Source organism: Ptychodera flava, chromosome 14 (genome assembly GCF_041260155.1).
Source record: "Ptychodera flava strain L36383 chromosome 14, AS_Pfla_20210202, whole genome shotgun sequence".
NCBI classification, from domain to species: domain Eukaryota; kingdom Metazoa; phylum Hemichordata; class Enteropneusta; family Ptychoderidae; genus Ptychodera; species Ptychodera flava.
This window is the reverse complement of record NC_091941.1, coordinates 41,615,542-41,635,637: the sequence shown is the minus strand read 5'-3', so window position 1 is coordinate 41,635,637 and position 20,096 is coordinate 41,615,542. Positions and strand designations below refer to the sequence as shown.

Below are 20,096 nucleotides of genomic sequence, written 5' to 3'. Positions count from 1 at the left end.
TTAGGATGGTGGCCTACATTGGTTTTATGTTTTCATCACCATGGAACTCATTCTTGGCCATTGAGCGCCATCTGTATCAAAGTATTTTTATCACAGACCTAATTAATGAAGAGGACTCTATCCTCTCTGAGGACATGTAATCAAAGTACCCATTATTAACAAGTGGGGATTGTGTCATCAACGATGACTTGTTTTTTTATATTTCTGTGCGCAGCTTTCATCAGGTCATTTTGCGACTCAGGTCACGCCCTCAGCTTGGATCATGGTTGGCCATCTGTGATGTCACAGATCTGTTCATTTACATTGAATAGCGGTCCCACGCTGCCTTATCTCTGCCCGGTATCCGCTAACAAAACAGTGTTCGCGCTGCCCATTCGCCACGTTCGCCAATGCGAATCGAAATCCGAAGTGGCGAAAAAATCGATCCTAATTCGCCACAGTGGTGAAACTGATTTTTGTTTTAAAAATATGGCAAAATAAAGAAAAAACGTGGCTTTTTTTAGTCTTTTGTTGATCTGGGCTTCTCTCTCGGCGATTCGCAAAAACTGTATCTACTTCCGTATTATTGCTTCCTTTCCATGGTACGCATTTGCAATCAAGCCAAGTATCGCGAGAGATTTGACATCATGTAGTCTAGTGTACAAAATGGCTCTTGCGAGAATTGAAATGCGCACACACAATCGAGCCCTCGAAATAAATTTGACGTCATTTTGTCTAGTGTCCAGCAGGGATAGGAACGCTTGCTCGCTAGAATTGAAACTTTTACTATACATAGCAGACATACGCATTTAAATCGAGGCCACAAGGTTCGGTGTTGCTGTTGATTTGCATTGCGGTCTAGATCCATGTTGCGGTCGATTCGCATGGCGATCCTCGTAGTCCGGTATTCCATGTTGTTCTTCATTTTAATTGCCGTCCCAACGACGTGTTCTGTGTTGCTGTCGATTTGTATCATTGAGGACTCTACCTCCATGATTTGTATCACGATCTCTACATTCCGTATTGTTGTTCGTTTTAATGGTAGTCTCAACGTTCAGTGTTGGTGTTCATGCAGCTGATTTGCATCGCGTTCCCAACCTTCTGTGTAGCGAGTAGCGAGGCAGGCTCAGCTGATCGTAAGAACCAGAAGAGACAAGCACATAATGGTTCAAACACTCATTGACTCAACACTTGACGGGAACTTGAAAAAGTTTACAGTTGAGCCGTTCACGTTCTTGCCGCTGTCACAGCCACCAAAAGAACAACGTCTTCCCATAGTGAAGGAGGACACTTGGCATGTTCAGATTGACGACTTTGCGTCGGCCCAGGTCCGGACCTGGGCCGGGGCCGACGTAAAAAACCAATGTGGACACGCTGAGTCGGCCCTGGGCCGACTCAGTTTGGTCCTGGTTAGAAGGGGGGGTTCAGGGCCGACTCAGGGCCGACGCAAAATTTGGTCCGACGCAAATCGCCAGTGTGGACACGTTACGTCGGCCCTGGTCCCAGTTGACCAGGCCTCCGCCATGGATCGAAGTTGAACTAGTCACCCTATTCGCACAAAACAAACGACGTTTGAAACTAAAGTTTACACCTATTGAAAGTTTTCAATCCAGTCTTTACATTTTAATATCATCCCATGTACGCAGAACTTCCCACCAACCTTTGTTCCGCAAACGAGACCATGTCATTCGATTCCACAGTGCACGTAATAGACTAGAGAGGCATGTCAAAAATGCCGCGCACTTGTTATTTCTCCAACGCGGTCTTATATATACCATATGCTCATCCAATAAATAGTGAAGATCTCTCCGATGATTAAAAGGGTGAGTGGTAGTCATATTTGCCCTTCTTGTGCGTAAAAACACAGGAAAATCATGAACAGTAGAAACAGCGTGCCATATTCAAATGCGCCATTTTGAACTTTGACAGGTCAGAGGTCACAAAGGAAGGTAAAGTTACGTCGGCCCTAATTTTGGTACTGGTAGGTGTGGACACGGACCAAATTTAATCCCAAAAGGACATTTATTTTGCGTCGGCCCAAATTTCAGTTGGGTTGCCAATGTGAACAAGATAACTGTTCTGATCATGTAAGCGGAAATCCTAGAAGTTACCCCCCGTGGGGAGCTTATAGAGGTGTGAAATACTTTACTTCCCGTTATGAGATACGACATCGGGCAAACTTCGGAAAGCCGAAAAAAGTCGACTGGAGAGGCTTGGGGGACATACCCACATTGCATTTTTCTTTTGCCATATGTCATAATCACGTGTGCTAAACGAAAAAAGAAATCAATGTGACTGTTTTATAGACCATCAACTGTATTTTGTGATTTTGCAACATGGGCATTTCACCAGACCTTTAACCAGATCCCTTGTACATTTTTCCCCACTCCTAAATTTTCTTTTAAGCCTTCTCATGCTAATTTTTTATGAAATTTGCTTATGTATTTACGATCTGCTTGTCCCATTGCTATAGAAGTTGATATGCATGTTCCTAAAGATGACCTCCAGTACCTAAGTTGGAGACCTTATTGGACACCGTGGCGCAAAGCGCCAAAGGTGTCCCATGTTGCCACAATTTCTGTGTGTGTGTCCATCTGTCGTCCATCTGTCCGTCCGTAGACAGATTTTGTTCCACTCATAACTTGAGAACCCCTGAGTCCAATTGTATGAAATTTGGTATGTAGCATTGTTATGATAAGATCTAGATCTGATTAGATTTTGGTGTGTGTGGCTTATTGATTAAATGCTCATTAAGGCTCAAATTTGGATATACATATACTGGTAAAAAACGTGCCAAGTATGAGTAACGAAATTTTTTGTATAGCGCCATCTAGCGGTGAGAATTATCTGAACTTTGGATCTGATACCGTCCTTGTTGCTGCTATCAAAGTCCCTGTGCTCCTATATCATCTTTTCCCCGTGCACGATTGTAATCATGTACTTGAAAAAGAACTGCGTCCAATTCATTAAGATTTACTGTGTACATCATGAAAACCACATCATGAATACTGATATATGTGTGTGATCATTTTTGGAATAAAATAAATGTATCAAGTGTTGTTTTGGAAATTCTTATGTTCCGAGTCACATGTCTGACGAACTAAGTACGAACATGCTACGGCTTCTGAAAGTGCTCAGTGTGTAAGAGTGTTGGAATTTTCAAAGCATTTTTTCTCGTTTTATATAATTTGGCAAATTATCAGCAAATACCTCAATACTTCATGGTAACCCTTTCTTCTCAATCGTTTCCTGGAGTTTCAAAGTCATACAAACAACGATGAGTGAAAAATTTTGATGCAAAAATCGTGCATCAGTGAGAGTGGCCACCATGTTTTCAACTCGCTATTTTTAGCCCTCTGCTGAGCCTGTGTATACACAGCATTCTATCGCATTGATCTTTTCCCAGTGCACGATTGTAATCATGTACTTGAAAAACAACTACGTCCAATTCATTAAGATTTACTGTGTACATCATGGAGTGGCCGCCATGTTTTCAAATCTCTATTTTTAGCCCACTGAGCCTGTGTATATATACACAGCGTTCTATCGCATTTGAGCGTAAGCGTAAAGAGACTGAAAGTATTCATATATAAATAGCCCATGATTCAAGCGTTATTTTCGTGTTTTTCGTTTGAATTTTGGCCAAATAGTCACTTTTTTAGCGGGTTGTGAATTTTTTTAAAGAATCTAAAAACATTAAAATGACTTTTAATTAACAAACGAAAGAAAAAGTAAGAAATTTAATTCATTATCTACGAATGAAAATATTTTCGACAAGCTGAATCATGCAGCTCAAAAGCGAACGATCAATGTTTTGGACAAGTGTGAGTGATTTTCATGGGGATTCCCCAGACCTATCATTGTTCATAGCTGCGGCGCTCGAAAACGCAGCCAGTTTCTGCATGTGGAACGGGATGAAATTTTCTTTCAGGCGAGGCGTTTCAAGTCACTCTTGAGAAAAATTACTTATTTATCAGTTGTTGTTTTACCGTTTCATGACACATTTTTTTTATTCAATCACTTATTGACCTGAAAAACATCGATATTAAGTACTCTTTTTCAACAGACTTTAGTAAGTAGCTGCTGGTACGGCTGTCAAAATACTGTCGTTTTCAAAGTACATTTTGAGTGAACTTTGTAAATTAACACCCTGAACCATAGTGTAATGTTTTGCTTGGAATTTTGTTGCTATTGAGGTTTATTCGCAGTTTTATATAATGATTGTTTAAGTTAGTTGTTTTTGTGTTCCTTTCCATCATATCATCAAACATCGACAAGTATAAATAGCCCTATAATCACATGAAGAGCTTTGTTAACTGGTCAATTACTTTTGTTCGTTCTTGATATGTCATTAAAATATTTGTTCCCAAAGAATGACTGCATTCAGTGTTTCGTTGCATTAAATTTTATTTTCCACTGCACTATCTTCACACATACCCATTGGCCACGATGTCCACCCAAGTCTCACTTTGATTTGCTTTTGTCATTCCTCTTTTTCTGGTTTACATATTTCTTGAGTGGACCAATTCAAACCGAATGTGAGCACATAGTGTCCTTGACAGTATTTTTATACCTCTGATTGTCTTGCAGAAAACTACTGATATCAAGCTCAGCAACGCAACAGCAATAGCACAGAGAGATGAAGCGTTAAGACAGTTGAGAAATTATCAGAATAAGGCCCTTTGGGAAGCTAGAGAAAGGGAACAGGTGTGACAAAGATAAATGGTATTATGCAATTAAGGCAATACGAATTCTGTTGTAGCATGCAATGTTCCATATGTACATTATTGTTCCTGTTGACAAAGACATTTTGCAACAAAATGGTAAATGTCCAGAGCTACAGATATGCCTCTGCCTAATTTGTTCATTATTAGCCCAAGTACAGTCTGCAGTGAATTGTATATGCATATAGTTTGTTTCACGATAGGATACCAATATATAGCTACCAGGCGGCCAGTTTAACATAAAAGTTTTCATATCGTAGTCATTGCACAGATATTCTTGAGCCTGAAGATATAAATTGATGCTATATTCTCTCTATATATGAATGAGTTTTCGAGAAAAAAGAATTTAGTATTTATACTGAGTATTTTACGAGATTATTTTTCCTGTGTTCTCCCTTCCTTGGTTGCATTTTAAAGAGCAGACAACTTTGCATGCACTTTATTTTATTTGGGTGGCAGTCCAAAGATAGTTGTCTTGTCCCTTTACTTCATCTGTAACACAATTGGAACTATTTTGTGATTACAAGATCTTGAGCATTTTGTTATAATCCATTTAAAAATCATCAATCTAACAGTGTTTTTGTGTGAAGGCGGGAGCAAATTTCATAAATTATTGATAATTGCACAATCATCAAATACATCTCGAACAAATTTTACATTTTTGTCTAGCTTTTCACACGCTCAGGAAAGGAGAACCTATTAAACGTAACTGATTTGTCAATTTTGTTTAGTTTAGGTCAAAATACAAATTCCCTTTGCGAGGTTGATTTGTAGGCATTTACTATTTTCACCAAAAGATGCATGATAAAATTTTAAATTTTCGATGGGAAAATGGCCTTCTACCTCTACCCAAATCAGTTCTGCTGTAGTGTATGTTTTTTTGGTGATCTCTGTTTCAAATGATTTGGTAGATATTAAGAAAATGTCTTGCACATTTATTTATTTCATATACAAGGAAATGAGACCTGGTAAATTTGATTATTTAAACTACCCTTTTCTTGTGAGTGTCCTAATTAATGCTGGAAAATTTTTCCCAAAATCACTGAATTATTTCAGCCCTTCTATTAAAAATGAACTATTTTTGGTAGATGCAAAGAAATCTAATCAATATCATCTGTCTGTTGAAACCGTAAAATATTAACGGCAGGAACCAACAGTTTTTGTCTGGAATTTTTAGGGAATGTGCAGAGATGTCTTTGCAGCTTTCAGGGACCACTCCTAGGAGACACTAAATCTTTTAGAGACCACACTGACTTGACCTTGAAACTTTCAGGGACCACCCAGATGTGACCCTAAATCTTTCAAGGACTATCCTGGTGTGACCTTGAAACTTTCAGGGACCACCCAGATGAGTCCTTGAAACTTTCAGGGACCACCAAGATTTGACCCTGAATCTTTCAAGGACCATCCTGGTGTGACCTTCACTCATCAGCTTGTGCATTCACAAGCATTACTTGGTAAAGCTGACAGGAGAGGAATTACTGGAAAGATTTGGTCCAACTTCCTGCACATAAGCGTCAATATTCAGCACCTCGAAGTTAAGATTATGTAATGGCTTAACCAGGCGTCCTCATGGCTCCGATGTGTGACTGGTCGGCCGGCGCCTAAACACGTCTTTGCGTATTAACACGTGACGAGATCTACAAGGCATGTTCTCCCTGGCATGAATGTGATGAACTGGGCAGTGACTGAACCTTCAGTCGATTTAAACGAGCGTCTTGACGATTAATGGCAATGTACTCGCTTGTTGAAGTATGCTGTCGCGAGCCGACGCGACGCTGGTCTTAACAGTAAACAATTTGCATGATGGCATATTCCATTTTAATCTACAGGGACACCTAGGGCGCATCGCGCGATTGTGTAAGGTCCCGGGTAAGGTACATGTTGCTCTTTTATGCTGTAAAGTTTTCCCACCGTTTAAAATACTGTGGTTGTATGTTACAGTCTTCATGATTAATTTGGAGATGTATTCAATGATGCTTTTCTTGTTAAGCGAGACACCAAATCGTACACCAAATAATATGGTTCTTGCTAATTAACATAATAAAGGTCATGGGTCACATTGTTGTGAGACTCTGCATTGTTTCAAGTCGATTGTGTAAACGACGCAACGTTCGAATGAATTTTGTCCTAATGTGACCATGAAACTGAGAGGGCCCACCCACATGAGTCCTTGAAACTTTCGGGGACCACCCTGATGTGTCCCTTAATCTCTTTAAGGGACCACTTAGATATGACCCCTAAACATTGTTTGAAATAGTAAAGAGCCAATCAGATATGATCCTGAAACCTTCAAATGCATCCAGGTCCTCTAAACAATACAGCAGTCATCAAGTTTTGACCTTTAATCTTGACATTTTCAAGAATGTGTATCAATGAGATGAAATATCCTTAAAAAATTGTCAAAAAGGATAAATTTACAATTTTTGAATAGCAGATGGCTTTAAATACTACAATTTTTTATACTACTTAACATTTTAACATTTTAACTTTAAATTGATAATTACTAAATGCTTTGAGTAAACCCTCTCTTAGAGAGCATATTCTGTGACTTTCACTGTTCATCTAATAATCACAAAATAGTTCCAATTGTGTTCTGTGTATCTGACAGAGAAAATGTAATGTCAGTAAACATATTGAGTACACATGACATATTCCATGAATACCATGTATCATCACTTAGATGGAAGTGTATCCTCTTATGTCTGCATGCTTCAACTTGAATTACTATTCTTTATCATCATGTCAGGACATTATACGTTTGAAAGCAGAGTTAAAAGATATGAAGAGGCGTCTCTCTGTGGCTGAGAAACAGGCTTCAAGGGCCTCTGATGAGCACATCAGATCAATAGAAGATTTGTCAGCATGTGAGAAGACGGTATGTGCTACATGCAGTTACTAATCTCATGACAAAACAGAGAAATTTTGGAATTCAGATGTAGCTTTCAAATACTGTTTAAAAGAGATTTTGCGTGTCAGGGATCAATATAGTAGAGGTACTGAGTACTAGTATTTGCCATCAATATGTTCTTGTGTACTGGTATCCATGTATTAACTCATATAAATTCAGTAGTTTAAAGGTTAAGACTATTCTTTGTGGTGGCAGGTTGTAGATACTTTTCCTATAAAGAACATGCAGACTATCAAGTCCTTTCTCCAACAGGAACTGTAGGCTACTATGATAGATCTCAAAGACATGTGTTTGCGTATACCAATCAATTGTCATTTTTGGCATTATTTCAAGTTTTACAGAAGGCCAGCAAGCCTGCCAGTTTTAGGCTATGCCTTTTTGCTTTGCCATGTCTCCAAATATTATTACCCGCTTGATACGTACGCTTATGATATAACTTTACAGGTTGAGTATTTCAATCGACTTGTACTTAAACGATTGGCTTTTGTTTGCATATAACATGCCAATTGACCCTCTGACAGTGGACTTGGTTGAATTCAGTGATTATATAAAATAAAGTCCTTTGAGCAGGTTATATCGCATTGATGATATTTTTGTGCGAAACGCTTTGAGTAAGATGATCACAGTATGATAAGAACTACATTGTCTTTGTGTCTGACCTTGCGGTGCACTTGCACATGTATGGAGTGAACATGATTGGCAGTAAGCTTCTCACAGAATCACCAACTTGGGAACTTTGCATGTTCTACCATTGGCTAGGTGGCTAAACTGTGTACTGAGTGATTTAAAAACAAATACAGAATCATTACAGTACTCTCTTTAGTCCAGCAAATGAGGAAAGAGCATGCTAATGAGCCATGCATATATTTGACCTCTCTGTTCATCAGGTGATCAGACAAAGTATTAGATGAAACCAAAAGTCACAGCTATGGAAATCCGGTCACGACATGCGACCTGCGACCTGCGACTTCAAAACTGCGACCTGCGTCCTGCAAGTTTGAAACATGCGACCTGCGACTTCGGCATTTTAGACCTAGGTGTAACCTGCGACTTCACAACTGCGACATGCGTCTACAAGAAAATGAGAGCAACTTTACACATCGTTTTCTAATTCTACCTTTGATAGTGATGCGGTATATTGAATCGATCAATGTCGTTTAATGATATGGAGAAACATATCGAGACGCCGGTGAATCGATAGTGCTTTGACCCTGGTCATGTGATCTGGGTCCCCCGGAAAAGAACCGGTTATGTGTGGAGGGACCGTGGTTAGAGTGATTCTCTTAACGGTGTTTCAGAACCAGAGTACGGTTCCTTCATCAGTCGCTCGAATTGTTTTGTTTTCCCACATGTTAATTTGATAGTAGTGATTGTACATCAAATAGAGATGCTAGTATGGTTATAACGAATCTGACTTCTCCTCTTCGAGGACGAAGATGACTTCATCACACAACCGAGCGGAGGGGATAAAAAACAAGAGAGCGAGTGATGAAGGAACCCCATTTTTGGTTCCGAAACACCGTTAAGACGAATCACTCAATCAACAAACCGGTTTACCGGGGACCCAGATCACATGACTATGGAAACTAGGGATGTATTCCGCACAAAATAAATGCAATGATCCTTTTATTCACCATATTGTAATATTAATCAAACTTGGTAGAGCCGATTTGTGGAGTTGCCCTCATTTTCCTTTATATTGAGTTGCAGGTACATCATAGTCAAAGACCTCATATATAGATATTTATATATATATATATATATATATATATATATATATATATATATATATAATATATATATATATATATATATATATATATATATATATATATATATATATATATATATATATATATATATATATATATATATACTCTTATATTGTTGTTTTTGCAAAACCTTTATTGTACTTTATGATCAAGATCCCAACTGGGATACGATTTCAATAAAGGCTTACTTTACTTTACTTTACATCTCGCAGGCAGGCCCACAGTCGATCTGCAACTTACAAACTGCGAGATAAATAATGTCTAGGGCTAGGTGGGGTGCATGGTCACCGAATCGAAGTACAACAACCAAAGAATACTTCTTTAGGCCTAAACTAGGGCATTTCGATCTGTGAAATAGCCACCACTTCAGGAAACAACATATATATTGTACACAACACGCTTGTTGAAGTAGGCCTATCAAAAAAAATTTTATTCATGAAAATCGGTGATCAGTTGAGCATTGTCCCTTTGAAACCGGACTTTGAAAGCAACCGAACAACACGTAGGCCAACACAGCTGTGCCATCGAAGCTCATCTCTTTCCTAAATGACACCACCTATCACTGATATTACATGTGACTGCTTTTCATACTCTCAATAAACACCAAAATACCTAAAATCATGGATCAGGTCGTGATTTCGCAGGTCGCAGTTTCAAACTCGCAGGTGGCAGCTAGGCCAGAGCACCCGGAAGTCGCAGGTTGCAGATTGACTAAAAACGCAGGTCGCAGTTTTGAAGTCGCAGGTCGCATGTCGCATGTCGTGACCGGATTTCCATACACAGCAGCTTCAACTCTGATTTAAAAACGTGGCAACAAATCAGACAATAGGCTCCAGAATGAATTGGTTGGTTAGTAATTTGTTTGTTCAAACAATGTTGGATTTCATCCATTGGAAATGCTGTCAGAATTAATATAGATTTTTCAAAAGCCTTGTTGCTGAATGATCAGCAGATCATGTGCATCTGCATGAAAGGATCAAGACTTTCACCAAGGACAAATTCAATTTCCTTGCAAGAATGTGTCTTTTCCTCCTCTTTGTACAGCTGACATCTGTTATCAGCTTTTGTAACACTTGTACCTCAGACATTGTTTTGCATTTTTGGTAACACAATCGAGGTGGTACTTTAACATTTTCGTTTAGGTGATCATATAGGACATTATGCAGTAGAAAAGTTTTTAGTTGTCATTATTGGGCAACATCATCAACAACAGCCTCATGAGTTTAATGCATAGGGACATGCAGTCACTTGTTACTCCTCCCGTTATGCAAATCACCATGATGTCATCCTATGTTATTTCATTAATAATTCATAGCAATGAAAATGCTACAAATTGACCAAGTCTGTGAATCTAGCAATATTGCAGTCAGAAAAAAAATCAGTCACGGTTCCTCGACTGCACTACATTCACTAAATTATTTTGTTAACAGATTCACAGACTTGGACCAAGTCTACATATACAGTATTCTGCGGTTATTTGGTAGCAGCAGTAAACATAGGTTTTATTCCCAGCAGATTCTCTCTCAGATAATGCAGTGCTTTCATTATGGGAATACTTTTTCTCACGATGAAAATCCATTAAAATTAGAAATCCTCATTTGGCAGATATTTGTGTCAGAGTGCACATATTAACGAAATATTTTCTCAGTCTGTTGGACCTGTTGAGTAATGCCATCCATCTTTACCTCTAGGTAGGCTTCAGAAGAGGTAGCAGAATTTCTACATTTTGTACTTTGAAAGTTGTAATAAGTAATCCACTTTGAGATAAAGACAGGGATGAAACTGCACTGTCACTACCTTGTGCAATATTGTAACAACCTGGCACATTTTGTATTAGGTGGGAGTTATATATGTAAATCCATCCATTGACTGGAAAAAATGCTAATGTACTGGACATTTTTCGCTGGTGTTTGATTTGTCATGTATCGTTTGATGTATATGGGAGTTGTTCAATGAACATACATGTTCCAAAAATATGCAAATGAATTTAATTAAACGTGAAAAACTAACAAATATCAAATTATCAATTATCAAAAAGTTATGATGGACACATTAGACTGGTAAAATTGTTTTCTTCACAATGAAATCTACAATTCTGATGTCTGATTAATTTCTCCTTCCTGGTGCCTCTCAGATTGCATTAGAGATTGATAGATGTATGTGAATGTCTGACAGACCACAGAGGGACCATAGTTAGATGTTATCTGGAATCAGTGAGTTACTGACTGGTTTCAGGCTTTAAACATGTGTCTGATTGCTTTAAAATGTGCTTTGCACATGAGTTTTTGGTGTACGTGTTTGGCTCTTGTGTTATGTGTATGTCACCAAAGCAAGAATAATAGGAAACCAGAATAAGTAAATCGCCAATTAGCAAGTTGATTGCAGAACTGAACATGTAAATTTTTATTTAGAATTATGGCTTTTATTTTCAAATGTTCGTGATATCCCAATGGAAACATAAAAGTTGGCAATCAATAAAAGCAATCATTGCAACCTTTTGTAAAACTTAAGTGAAAATGAATCCGTAATTGTTACTTTTTTCTACTTTTATTGACAGGTATACTCATTACAAGTAACCCTGGAAAAACTTCATAGCTCCAGGAATGATAAGCTACGCATTATATCAAACAAAGCCCAGCAAAGAGAGGAGGAACTCATAAATGTTATAGAAGAACTTGAAACAAAACACTGTATGTTGTTATCATTTTAGGACCTGTCATTTTTAGGTTCAAGACCTTGTTTTTTCTGTGATTACTAAGTTGCTGACTTGTTCAAATGATGATGATAAAATTTCCATGAAAAGAGCTCTGGTCCATATTTCAAGAGTGTTTGGCAGCAGATATAAGATTTCTTGGGCAAAAATTTTTGTTTTTTGATAAAAAGAAATATTAAGTGAAGCAAGGTGATTATTTCACTAGTGCTTACTTTGCAAATTTCCCCAAGATGTCTGATATCCTTTACCAAATATCAGAGCATGCCATGTTTCAACCTATTCATAGTGTGACAAAATATCAGGGCATGCAGTTACCATTGCTACTTCAACAGTAGGGCAGGGGATAGTACGTCATGGTTTGTCAGGAGCCTATGGGTTTGAATGTAAGTTAAGAGTTGTGCATGCTCATGGAAATACTCTCGATCACACACTAGCAGTTTTTTCTTTTCCTAAACCGACTTTATCTATTTCTGTATCACTGCATGAACAAGTTCTTTGTCAGCGGCTTTGTTGAACTACTGTGGTGCAAGAGTTGAATGTCAAACTCATTAAAAGTTTACAAACATTAGGCAGATGACATTTTCACTGTCAATCAAATGCTTAGTTTTCGTTGTTGTTGTATTTTTTGTCCAGGGCCATAGTCTTCCAGTTCAGAATGTAAACCCTTGTCATAGCCTATCAGATGGCAGGATTGTGCTAGCCAATCAGATGGCTGAATTCAGACAAAACATGATATAAATGTACATTGTGCGTTTCATCAGAGAAAATTCTGTGTGCTTATATTGCACAAAGGATAGATCCATAGAATGACCGAAACTAGTAACTTATACATCTCACTTTTATTTTAAAAACTGCAATTATTGATCTGAAAAAGGTATATCATATTGTTCATGACAATGATTTTTGTCTTCCAGCTTTCAATGAAAATGAGTTGGAAACCATGGTTAATTCCCAGAAATCATTGATTTGTAAATTGAAAGAAGAGTGCCTTAAGTTAACACAGGAGTTGGAGAAAATCACAGAAAAATACAAGTAAGTCCATAAAAATTTTTCAATGTCTCTTGTAAAGTAACCTCGGAGAAAGGCTTAATCTTGGAGAAAGGCTTAACGCTGTGGCTAAGTCCCTTTTGATTTTTTGTCGCAGTTCAAAATCGTTCTTCTACACCTCAACCCTAACCATGAACACCCCAACCAGTTAATGATATGACCCGTCACAATGCCATGACGTCACCGGATTTTGACAGACGGAAGTAGAAGTTGACAGGACCATACTGGTTTTCAATTCTAATAGCTCCTCTGTCTATAAATAGACGAGAAGCTATTAAAGCATCATGGGATATGAACCATATCCTCAATTCTGATGGTAAAGTCAAATGTGAAGTTAGCACCATAGATGTAATGTTTCTATCAGTGCTTCTATACAGTAGCAGGTTACAGATAATATCTAAAATTTGTAAAGATTAGAAAGTGAACTGAAAGAAGATAATCAGAGTGAGGTCATGCAACATTACAATTCGGTAAAGTTCATTTTCCTGGCATACTGGTATGATGATTTCACCACAAATAATTACAAACGTCATCCTAAAGCATAATATTCCTTTAAATCAAACATGCTGCAGTTATTGAATCTCACTACCCATTCAAAACCAAGATCTAGATTTCCACCTCATCAGTGTTGGCACATATACGTAATGGCATTGTTAGTTCTACCGGAAATATGCCATGAATTTGTACGTCAATTGACTATGTGATGCAACCATCGCTTTTCTGAACAGTCAAAACTAATGGCAATAAATTTTTGATATGTGCTCATTCATATCTTTAAATCTTTGTAGAAAATAATTTTCACAATAGTATTCTGTATGGTATTTGATAAAAGCCATATGACTTAGATATGGGTTTCGCAGTTCTTGGTGACCATCACACAGTCAGGCCCTTCCAAAGGTCAGACCCCTACACCATAATTCTTGATGGAATGTCCATCTCAGGGATGTAATAGGTCTTAGAGCGGGAGGTAAAAATTTAAGGTTTTGTTTGTGGATAAATTCATGTGTAATTCATAAAATACGGTTTCTAAGAACAGCCCCTAAACATCAAGTTTTCTCAACTATGTCAGTGTGCAATCATCAGGAAATGATTCAAAGACTTAAATGTGATTTCTTTTTTAGCTGACTAACTTCAGACCTGTCATCGTGGCATTTGAAACTGTACTGAATACAGGGAGTGTATGATAAATTAGCATGTGAAATAGCCCAATATTACCCGTTTTTTCTGTGGTATTATTTTCTGTATTTCCAATAAATCTAAAACTGCAAATACTTCACTTCAAAGGTCAGAGAACATGCAACTTACAGACATGAACAAGATACTGTCTGAGAAGTTAGAAAGGCTGAGTGAACAACATCAAGAAATGGAATCACAGTGTGTACAGCATGCCAAGGTTCATCAGGTCATGACAAGTAAGCTGAAAGACATGGATAAGCACGCTCAGTTGACTGCACAACAGGTAATATTTGTGTTTTTATGGATGAGCTCCAACATGACATGGTGTATACTAGTTTGTTATTCACATGGTCCGTGTGGGTAGTACTTCAGCATCCATTGGCTATATACAGATATAATGTATAGCATAATGTGCTATTGAACAGTCTGGTAAAATAGCGCTGATCGCAAATGACATCACTGTTCTCTCTCATTAATATGCATAAATAAACATTTGTCTGCATTTTCCGCATAAACGAAGAAAATAAAACCTGCGAGTGTTAGAAAGGCTATTTAGCATCACACTTATTCATATGAATTGATGACTGAGACTACACCTGCAACAACAGCCGCGCATACAACGACAAAATTTGTCCGAATTTCAGCTTATTTTCCGAATGTCGCACGCGTGCAGCTATATTTAGTAACAAACCCGAAATCGCGATCAACGCTATTGTGTTACCTGTTGGATATATCAGGGGTTATAGATAGGATTACCTTCCAGGTATATCCCATTGAAAAATGAATACAAATGCAGTTAAAAATTATGAAGCAAACAAATAAAAAACTCTGGAACAATTTGTTGATCTTATTCGGTAACTATTTGGTTTTGTGATACTTTTCATAGAGTTAATGTGCATGTAATTGTATGTATGCATGTATTTATGTAATTGTATCTACGTATGTACTGATATATATGTGTGTCTGTCTGTCTGTATGTCTTAACCCTTTGAGCGCCAAAGTCTATTTTTGTCACCTGTATAAAATATACCACAGTCAAGTTTTTCTGATTTTTGCAAAAATTTTGGTAAAACACTATAGCCGACGAAATGTGATATCCATTTGGTCCAAAATTATGAAAACACTTACAGAAAAGTTCACAAAAATTGGTAAAATATTGCATTAAAATTTTGGTGGGAAATATTACAGCAGTCAAAGCGTTAAGAACTGCAGCACCTGAATGTCTCAGTATTTGGTGTGAAAGTGCACAAAATGATGGAGATGTGAAATTTTGCCCTTTCAAGGCTATGTTATAACTTTTGGTCAAAAAATCATATTTTTCAAAACTACGCATCAGACAGCTTTGAAATGTGGTGTACTGATCCTAGGGATGACGGATTTGAAATGTGAGCAAATTGTAGGAAATCTGCAGTATGGTACAGTGTTTTCTTCAGGTTTCTCTCACAAGGGGGAATGTCCCCATCTGCTTTGAAATGTTTGCGGATTAGATTCAGATACTAAATACTCTGCGTTTATCAATATGGGGGATATGGCACACTTTTGTGATTATATTTTAAGGACCAAGCTCAGGTGTCTTCAAATTGTGATGAAATCTAGAAGTATTCATTTGAAAGAATATTTCTGCTAATTTTGGTCAAAATAATCTTATTATTCAAAACCATGAGTAGTATCAGATATCTTTAACATAATGCTATGCACAATAAGTCCTCAGAGATATAATACAGTTTAGATATGTGCAAATTGCATTTACTGAGAACAATGAAAAAAGTTCAACTTTCTTTTGATTTCAAAGAAATTTTGATCTTTGCCGATAAAAACCAAAAAGTACAATATGAAATAGTGTCAGAGCTAAAATCATTTGAAAATGCCACTTCTTTTCCTGCATCGAACACTAACAGTGGGTAATATTTACATGTAGTGAAATGAATACCATAGTTTATATAAAAAAGTTAAAGACTTGATAGTCGTGCATTTATTTGCTTACAGATTCTTGAGGTATTGAGTAAAGTTGATAATGTCACCCGAGAAAGAGATGTTCTGAAGAAAGAAATTGGATTTCTTCAAGATCAGTTGGAAACAAAGCACAAGATTGTTGCTGAGAAAGAGTAAATAAAATAAATGACAGATGAGAATGCAGATTGATCCAATGAAGACAAATACGGCCGACAACAACACAACCAAACCAATTGTTTTTTTTTAATTTCAAGTTTTCATGTAAATTTTCATTCAGATATACAAAGTTTGTTGATTGTCCGATTGTGTAGGGACTCTGGTTTCTCGATTATGCTTGGTTGGACTACAAAGCTTGTATATTGACAAATATTTATACAATGTTTGGATGTTGATTAGATTATAAAGTGTACAGGTTCATGGACAATATCTAGACACGGTCTCTGAATATCCTCCCTGTTATTTTTTCACTCACTCACTATTATGCCATTATTACTTTTTCATTGTAATTCTCCAATTGTATCCATAGATCATTCAATAAGCAGCTACTACTTAGCAACTCATGAGCTCATACCATGAATGAACAAGCATAGACCCTTGAGCCCAGGGTCTATGGAACAAGTCATAAATCTCAAATTGGCACAGAACAAGTGATACACACAGTGAAGAAAGGGTTTAAAATGTTCTTTATTTGGATGAGTGGAATGAGAGTGAGAAGACTACTGTGTCATGATATGATAAGCCACATACGGTTTAAGAAAAACATGATCGGCCATGATATTGTAAAAAGTGATAAAATGGTAAATCGTAAACGTAATACGTGGCAAATAGTATTTTTGACCTCAAAAGTCCTTGACAATTGCTAAAAATTATCAAACTTAAACAAAGTTTGAGTGTATATACCCTGACATTCTGTAAGCACACCATTGCTGTCATTGCCATTGGTGTAAAATAGTTTTATTGAGTTGTATTATTTCCCTCCAAAACCGTTCGTGCTTAGTAGTGTATTCTAAGTTCAGGTAAGTATAAGCAGTCAAAACAACTCACATGGTAATATCGCCACCAGTATGTTTAGAAAGACGGCATTCTCATAAAAACTGGTCCTATATCCACTTGCTGTAGCTCTCCCATGATATTTTCTGGTAAATATATTTAGTCAAGGTATGTTCAGCTGTATCATCATGACATCTTAACAAAGATAAAGTTCTCTAGCAGATGAGATTATTGAAAGTTGGGTAAGTTTTTTTAGTAAAACATTTGAACAAGCCAATAGCTGATCAGAAGTTTAGGTGTTACAAAACCAACCAATTACAATTCAATAATAAATGTAATATATTTTGAGATGACGAATCTAAAGCCATGAAAAAGATAAACCACTCTGATTTATTTGTTAAATTTTCAGCTGTTGAGATTGATTGCACAGAAATAAAAATTAAGTATATGTAATTATAACAGAACCCCATGACTTGAGGATGCAATTGCTGTAGTCCATTGATAAGCAAAGCTAGGAAAGAACACATTACTAAACACTCAGCCACGGTGTGGATGTACTGCTGTTACAACATGCCTACACTTTAGCACCATGAGGTTCCATCATATCATCTTTATGTAAATTTCACAAATAAAGCTAACAAGTCCATACAGTATGCTGGTATCTTTGTGTGAAGGATCAGACTATGTGTTTGTCTTGTGTATGGTTGATTTGTTTGTCCGTTGTCTGCCATGTGTGTTAGTGTTGGATCAGTGTAAACATAACATTTATATTGTGGTTTATGATTGCTAACAGCTAAGGCTATTGATTTTATTACTAATATTATTCCATCAACAAGGATGTTAATATATAATACTTTTTCAGTTTGTCACTTGGCTGATAAGAAATTCTGCTTTGTACAGTTTGCACTTCTTAAAATTGTCATCAGCTACATAAAAAGCATTATTCCAATTCTTGCCGTTTGTATTATATCACCATAAATTTGAACACTTAATTTGTGAAGGTCCACAAGGATAGTTATTATGTTCTTTTTAGAAAATTGGTAGAAGCTAAAACCTCAAATTTTTAAATATTCATACTGGATTTGGGGCAATGCGGTGGAACATGAATACACTTCAAATGCATTTTTGAATGTGATTGAATCAATACATTTTTTAAATAACTGGAAATTCAACATAACTTTTAACTTGAATAAATAGGTTGTTACTTTTATTAAACTTAAACTACATCTTTAGGTGTTACAAAACCAACCAATTACAATTCAATAATGTGAACACATCTCATGTGTTTTATTCCAACTTCATTTGTTGCCAGTGAAAGAGAATCAAATTCAAAATTGTGCTTGTTTTTTAACAAAATTCAATGTAGCGAATGTCCACTGTGCAATCATTGGTAGACATAAGTATCCCTGGGTGAGCTCTCCATTCATCTAACAAAATACTTCTTATACCAGGTGTGATGCCAGGGGCACTACAGTTAATTATGGTTATCGTACATTTTCAATTGCTATTCCATTGTGGTTGAATAAGCTTTCTTTTGATGCTCACTCTGTTGGTTGATCTTGTGAGTCTTTTAAACGTCATTTGAAAACCCATCTTTTAGGCAGTGTTATAGTATTTATCTGTAATATTGCTGGAATTGATTTGATGTCATATTTATTTGTAATTTGTTATTTTCATGTAAAGAGCACTGAGACGTAGCGCACCTTTTAAGAAATAAATATTTTTTTTATTATTATTATCATTATTATTATCAGTTCCAAAGACTAAATGGGGTGAGGAACTAGCCTGTGGTATGGTTGCACAGGACCATTATAACACTTTGGTGTCCACAACTTCCAGCAAAGTTCTTGCCTATTTTAATTTCCTATTAATGTTTGTTTTCTCTTGATTCCTCTCAACTTTTCCTACGTATGTGTTGGTTGTTGCTTTTGTGCACTTTCAACTAGTGTTATAGATGTGAAAATTGAGAAAATTTATGATGTGAAAACTTCACATAGATGTTAAGGGCCATGTGTACAAGTTTCTGGTGGGTTATATACTCTGTGGTAGCACTCAACCCAGGATTGTTTCAAACATTTCAGAAACATTTTCCAATTATGTCAGGTCACATTTGTTTTGATAGTGCCTTAAATGTAACAACTGCACAGTAAAAAGTTGGTTTCCAATGCATCTTGCTAGTCAGAGTATCTGAGAGTGAAAAATCTCTCACTTGCCCTTGTGCAATTCAATCTGTGATCCTATTCAGCAACTGCTGCAGATTAAAGGTTATTTCTGTGGCAGTGCTCTGAGGCAGTGCTCATATTCTACATTCTGAAGCAACTCCAGTAAAAATTCCTATTGTTCAAAAAATCATTACAAAGGGCAAATTTAATTTGAAATTACAAAGCAATTCTCTTCCGGAGAAAACATTCAAATGCTGTGTCATCATTTTTTGTACAATAAGTGAGTATGCCATAGGTATGTAGACAGAGACAAGGTTTTGCTAAATGCTAAAAATCAGAAGTTGCTGAATATACACTAAATGCTGAAACCCTCTAAATTTTAAACGTGGAAATTTTTTTGAAATTGAGTCAATAAGAAATTTGAATCAAGAATTGTGGATCATTTATGAAAATAATATGAGATGTAAACTACTTAGGGCTTCACATTGTACTTGCTACAATGTATGTCATTTATGAATATTGGATTTTCAACTTCATTAAAGGGATAGTAGCTTTAACTTTTGAGAAAATTTTCACTATTTTTGTTGCACGTCGCGAACTATTCTCATGAATAAGCATGGTGAATCATGAAGAATCACCTATTAATTGACCTCAGTACGTAATGTGTAT

At 36.7% G+C, this 20,096-nt stretch overlaps 1 protein-coding gene across 5 annotated transcripts in view; it reads left to right on the top strand.

Moving 5' to 3' along the window:
- The window catches only part of LOC139150540 (serologically defined colon cancer antigen 8 homolog), a 68,444-nt gene extending 48,460 nt beyond the window's left edge, over positions 1-19,984 (top strand). For all 5 annotated transcript variants that reach the window (XM_070722975.1, XM_070722973.1, XM_070722974.1 and 2 more), the window contains 6 exons: positions 4,570-4,686; positions 7,453-7,581; positions 11,944-12,076; positions 13,014-13,131; positions 14,431-14,605; positions 16,309-19,984. In XM_070722975.1, coding sequence (XP_070579076.1) covers positions 4,570-4,686; positions 7,453-7,581; positions 11,944-12,076; positions 13,014-13,131; positions 14,431-14,605; positions 16,309-16,431 — 795 coding nt within the window. In that variant the 3' untranslated portion in view covers positions 16,432-19,984. The remainder of the gene's footprint in view (positions 1-4,569; positions 4,687-7,452; positions 7,582-11,943; positions 12,077-13,013; positions 13,132-14,430; positions 14,606-16,308) is intronic.
- Positions 19,985-20,096: the final 112 nt, after the last annotated feature.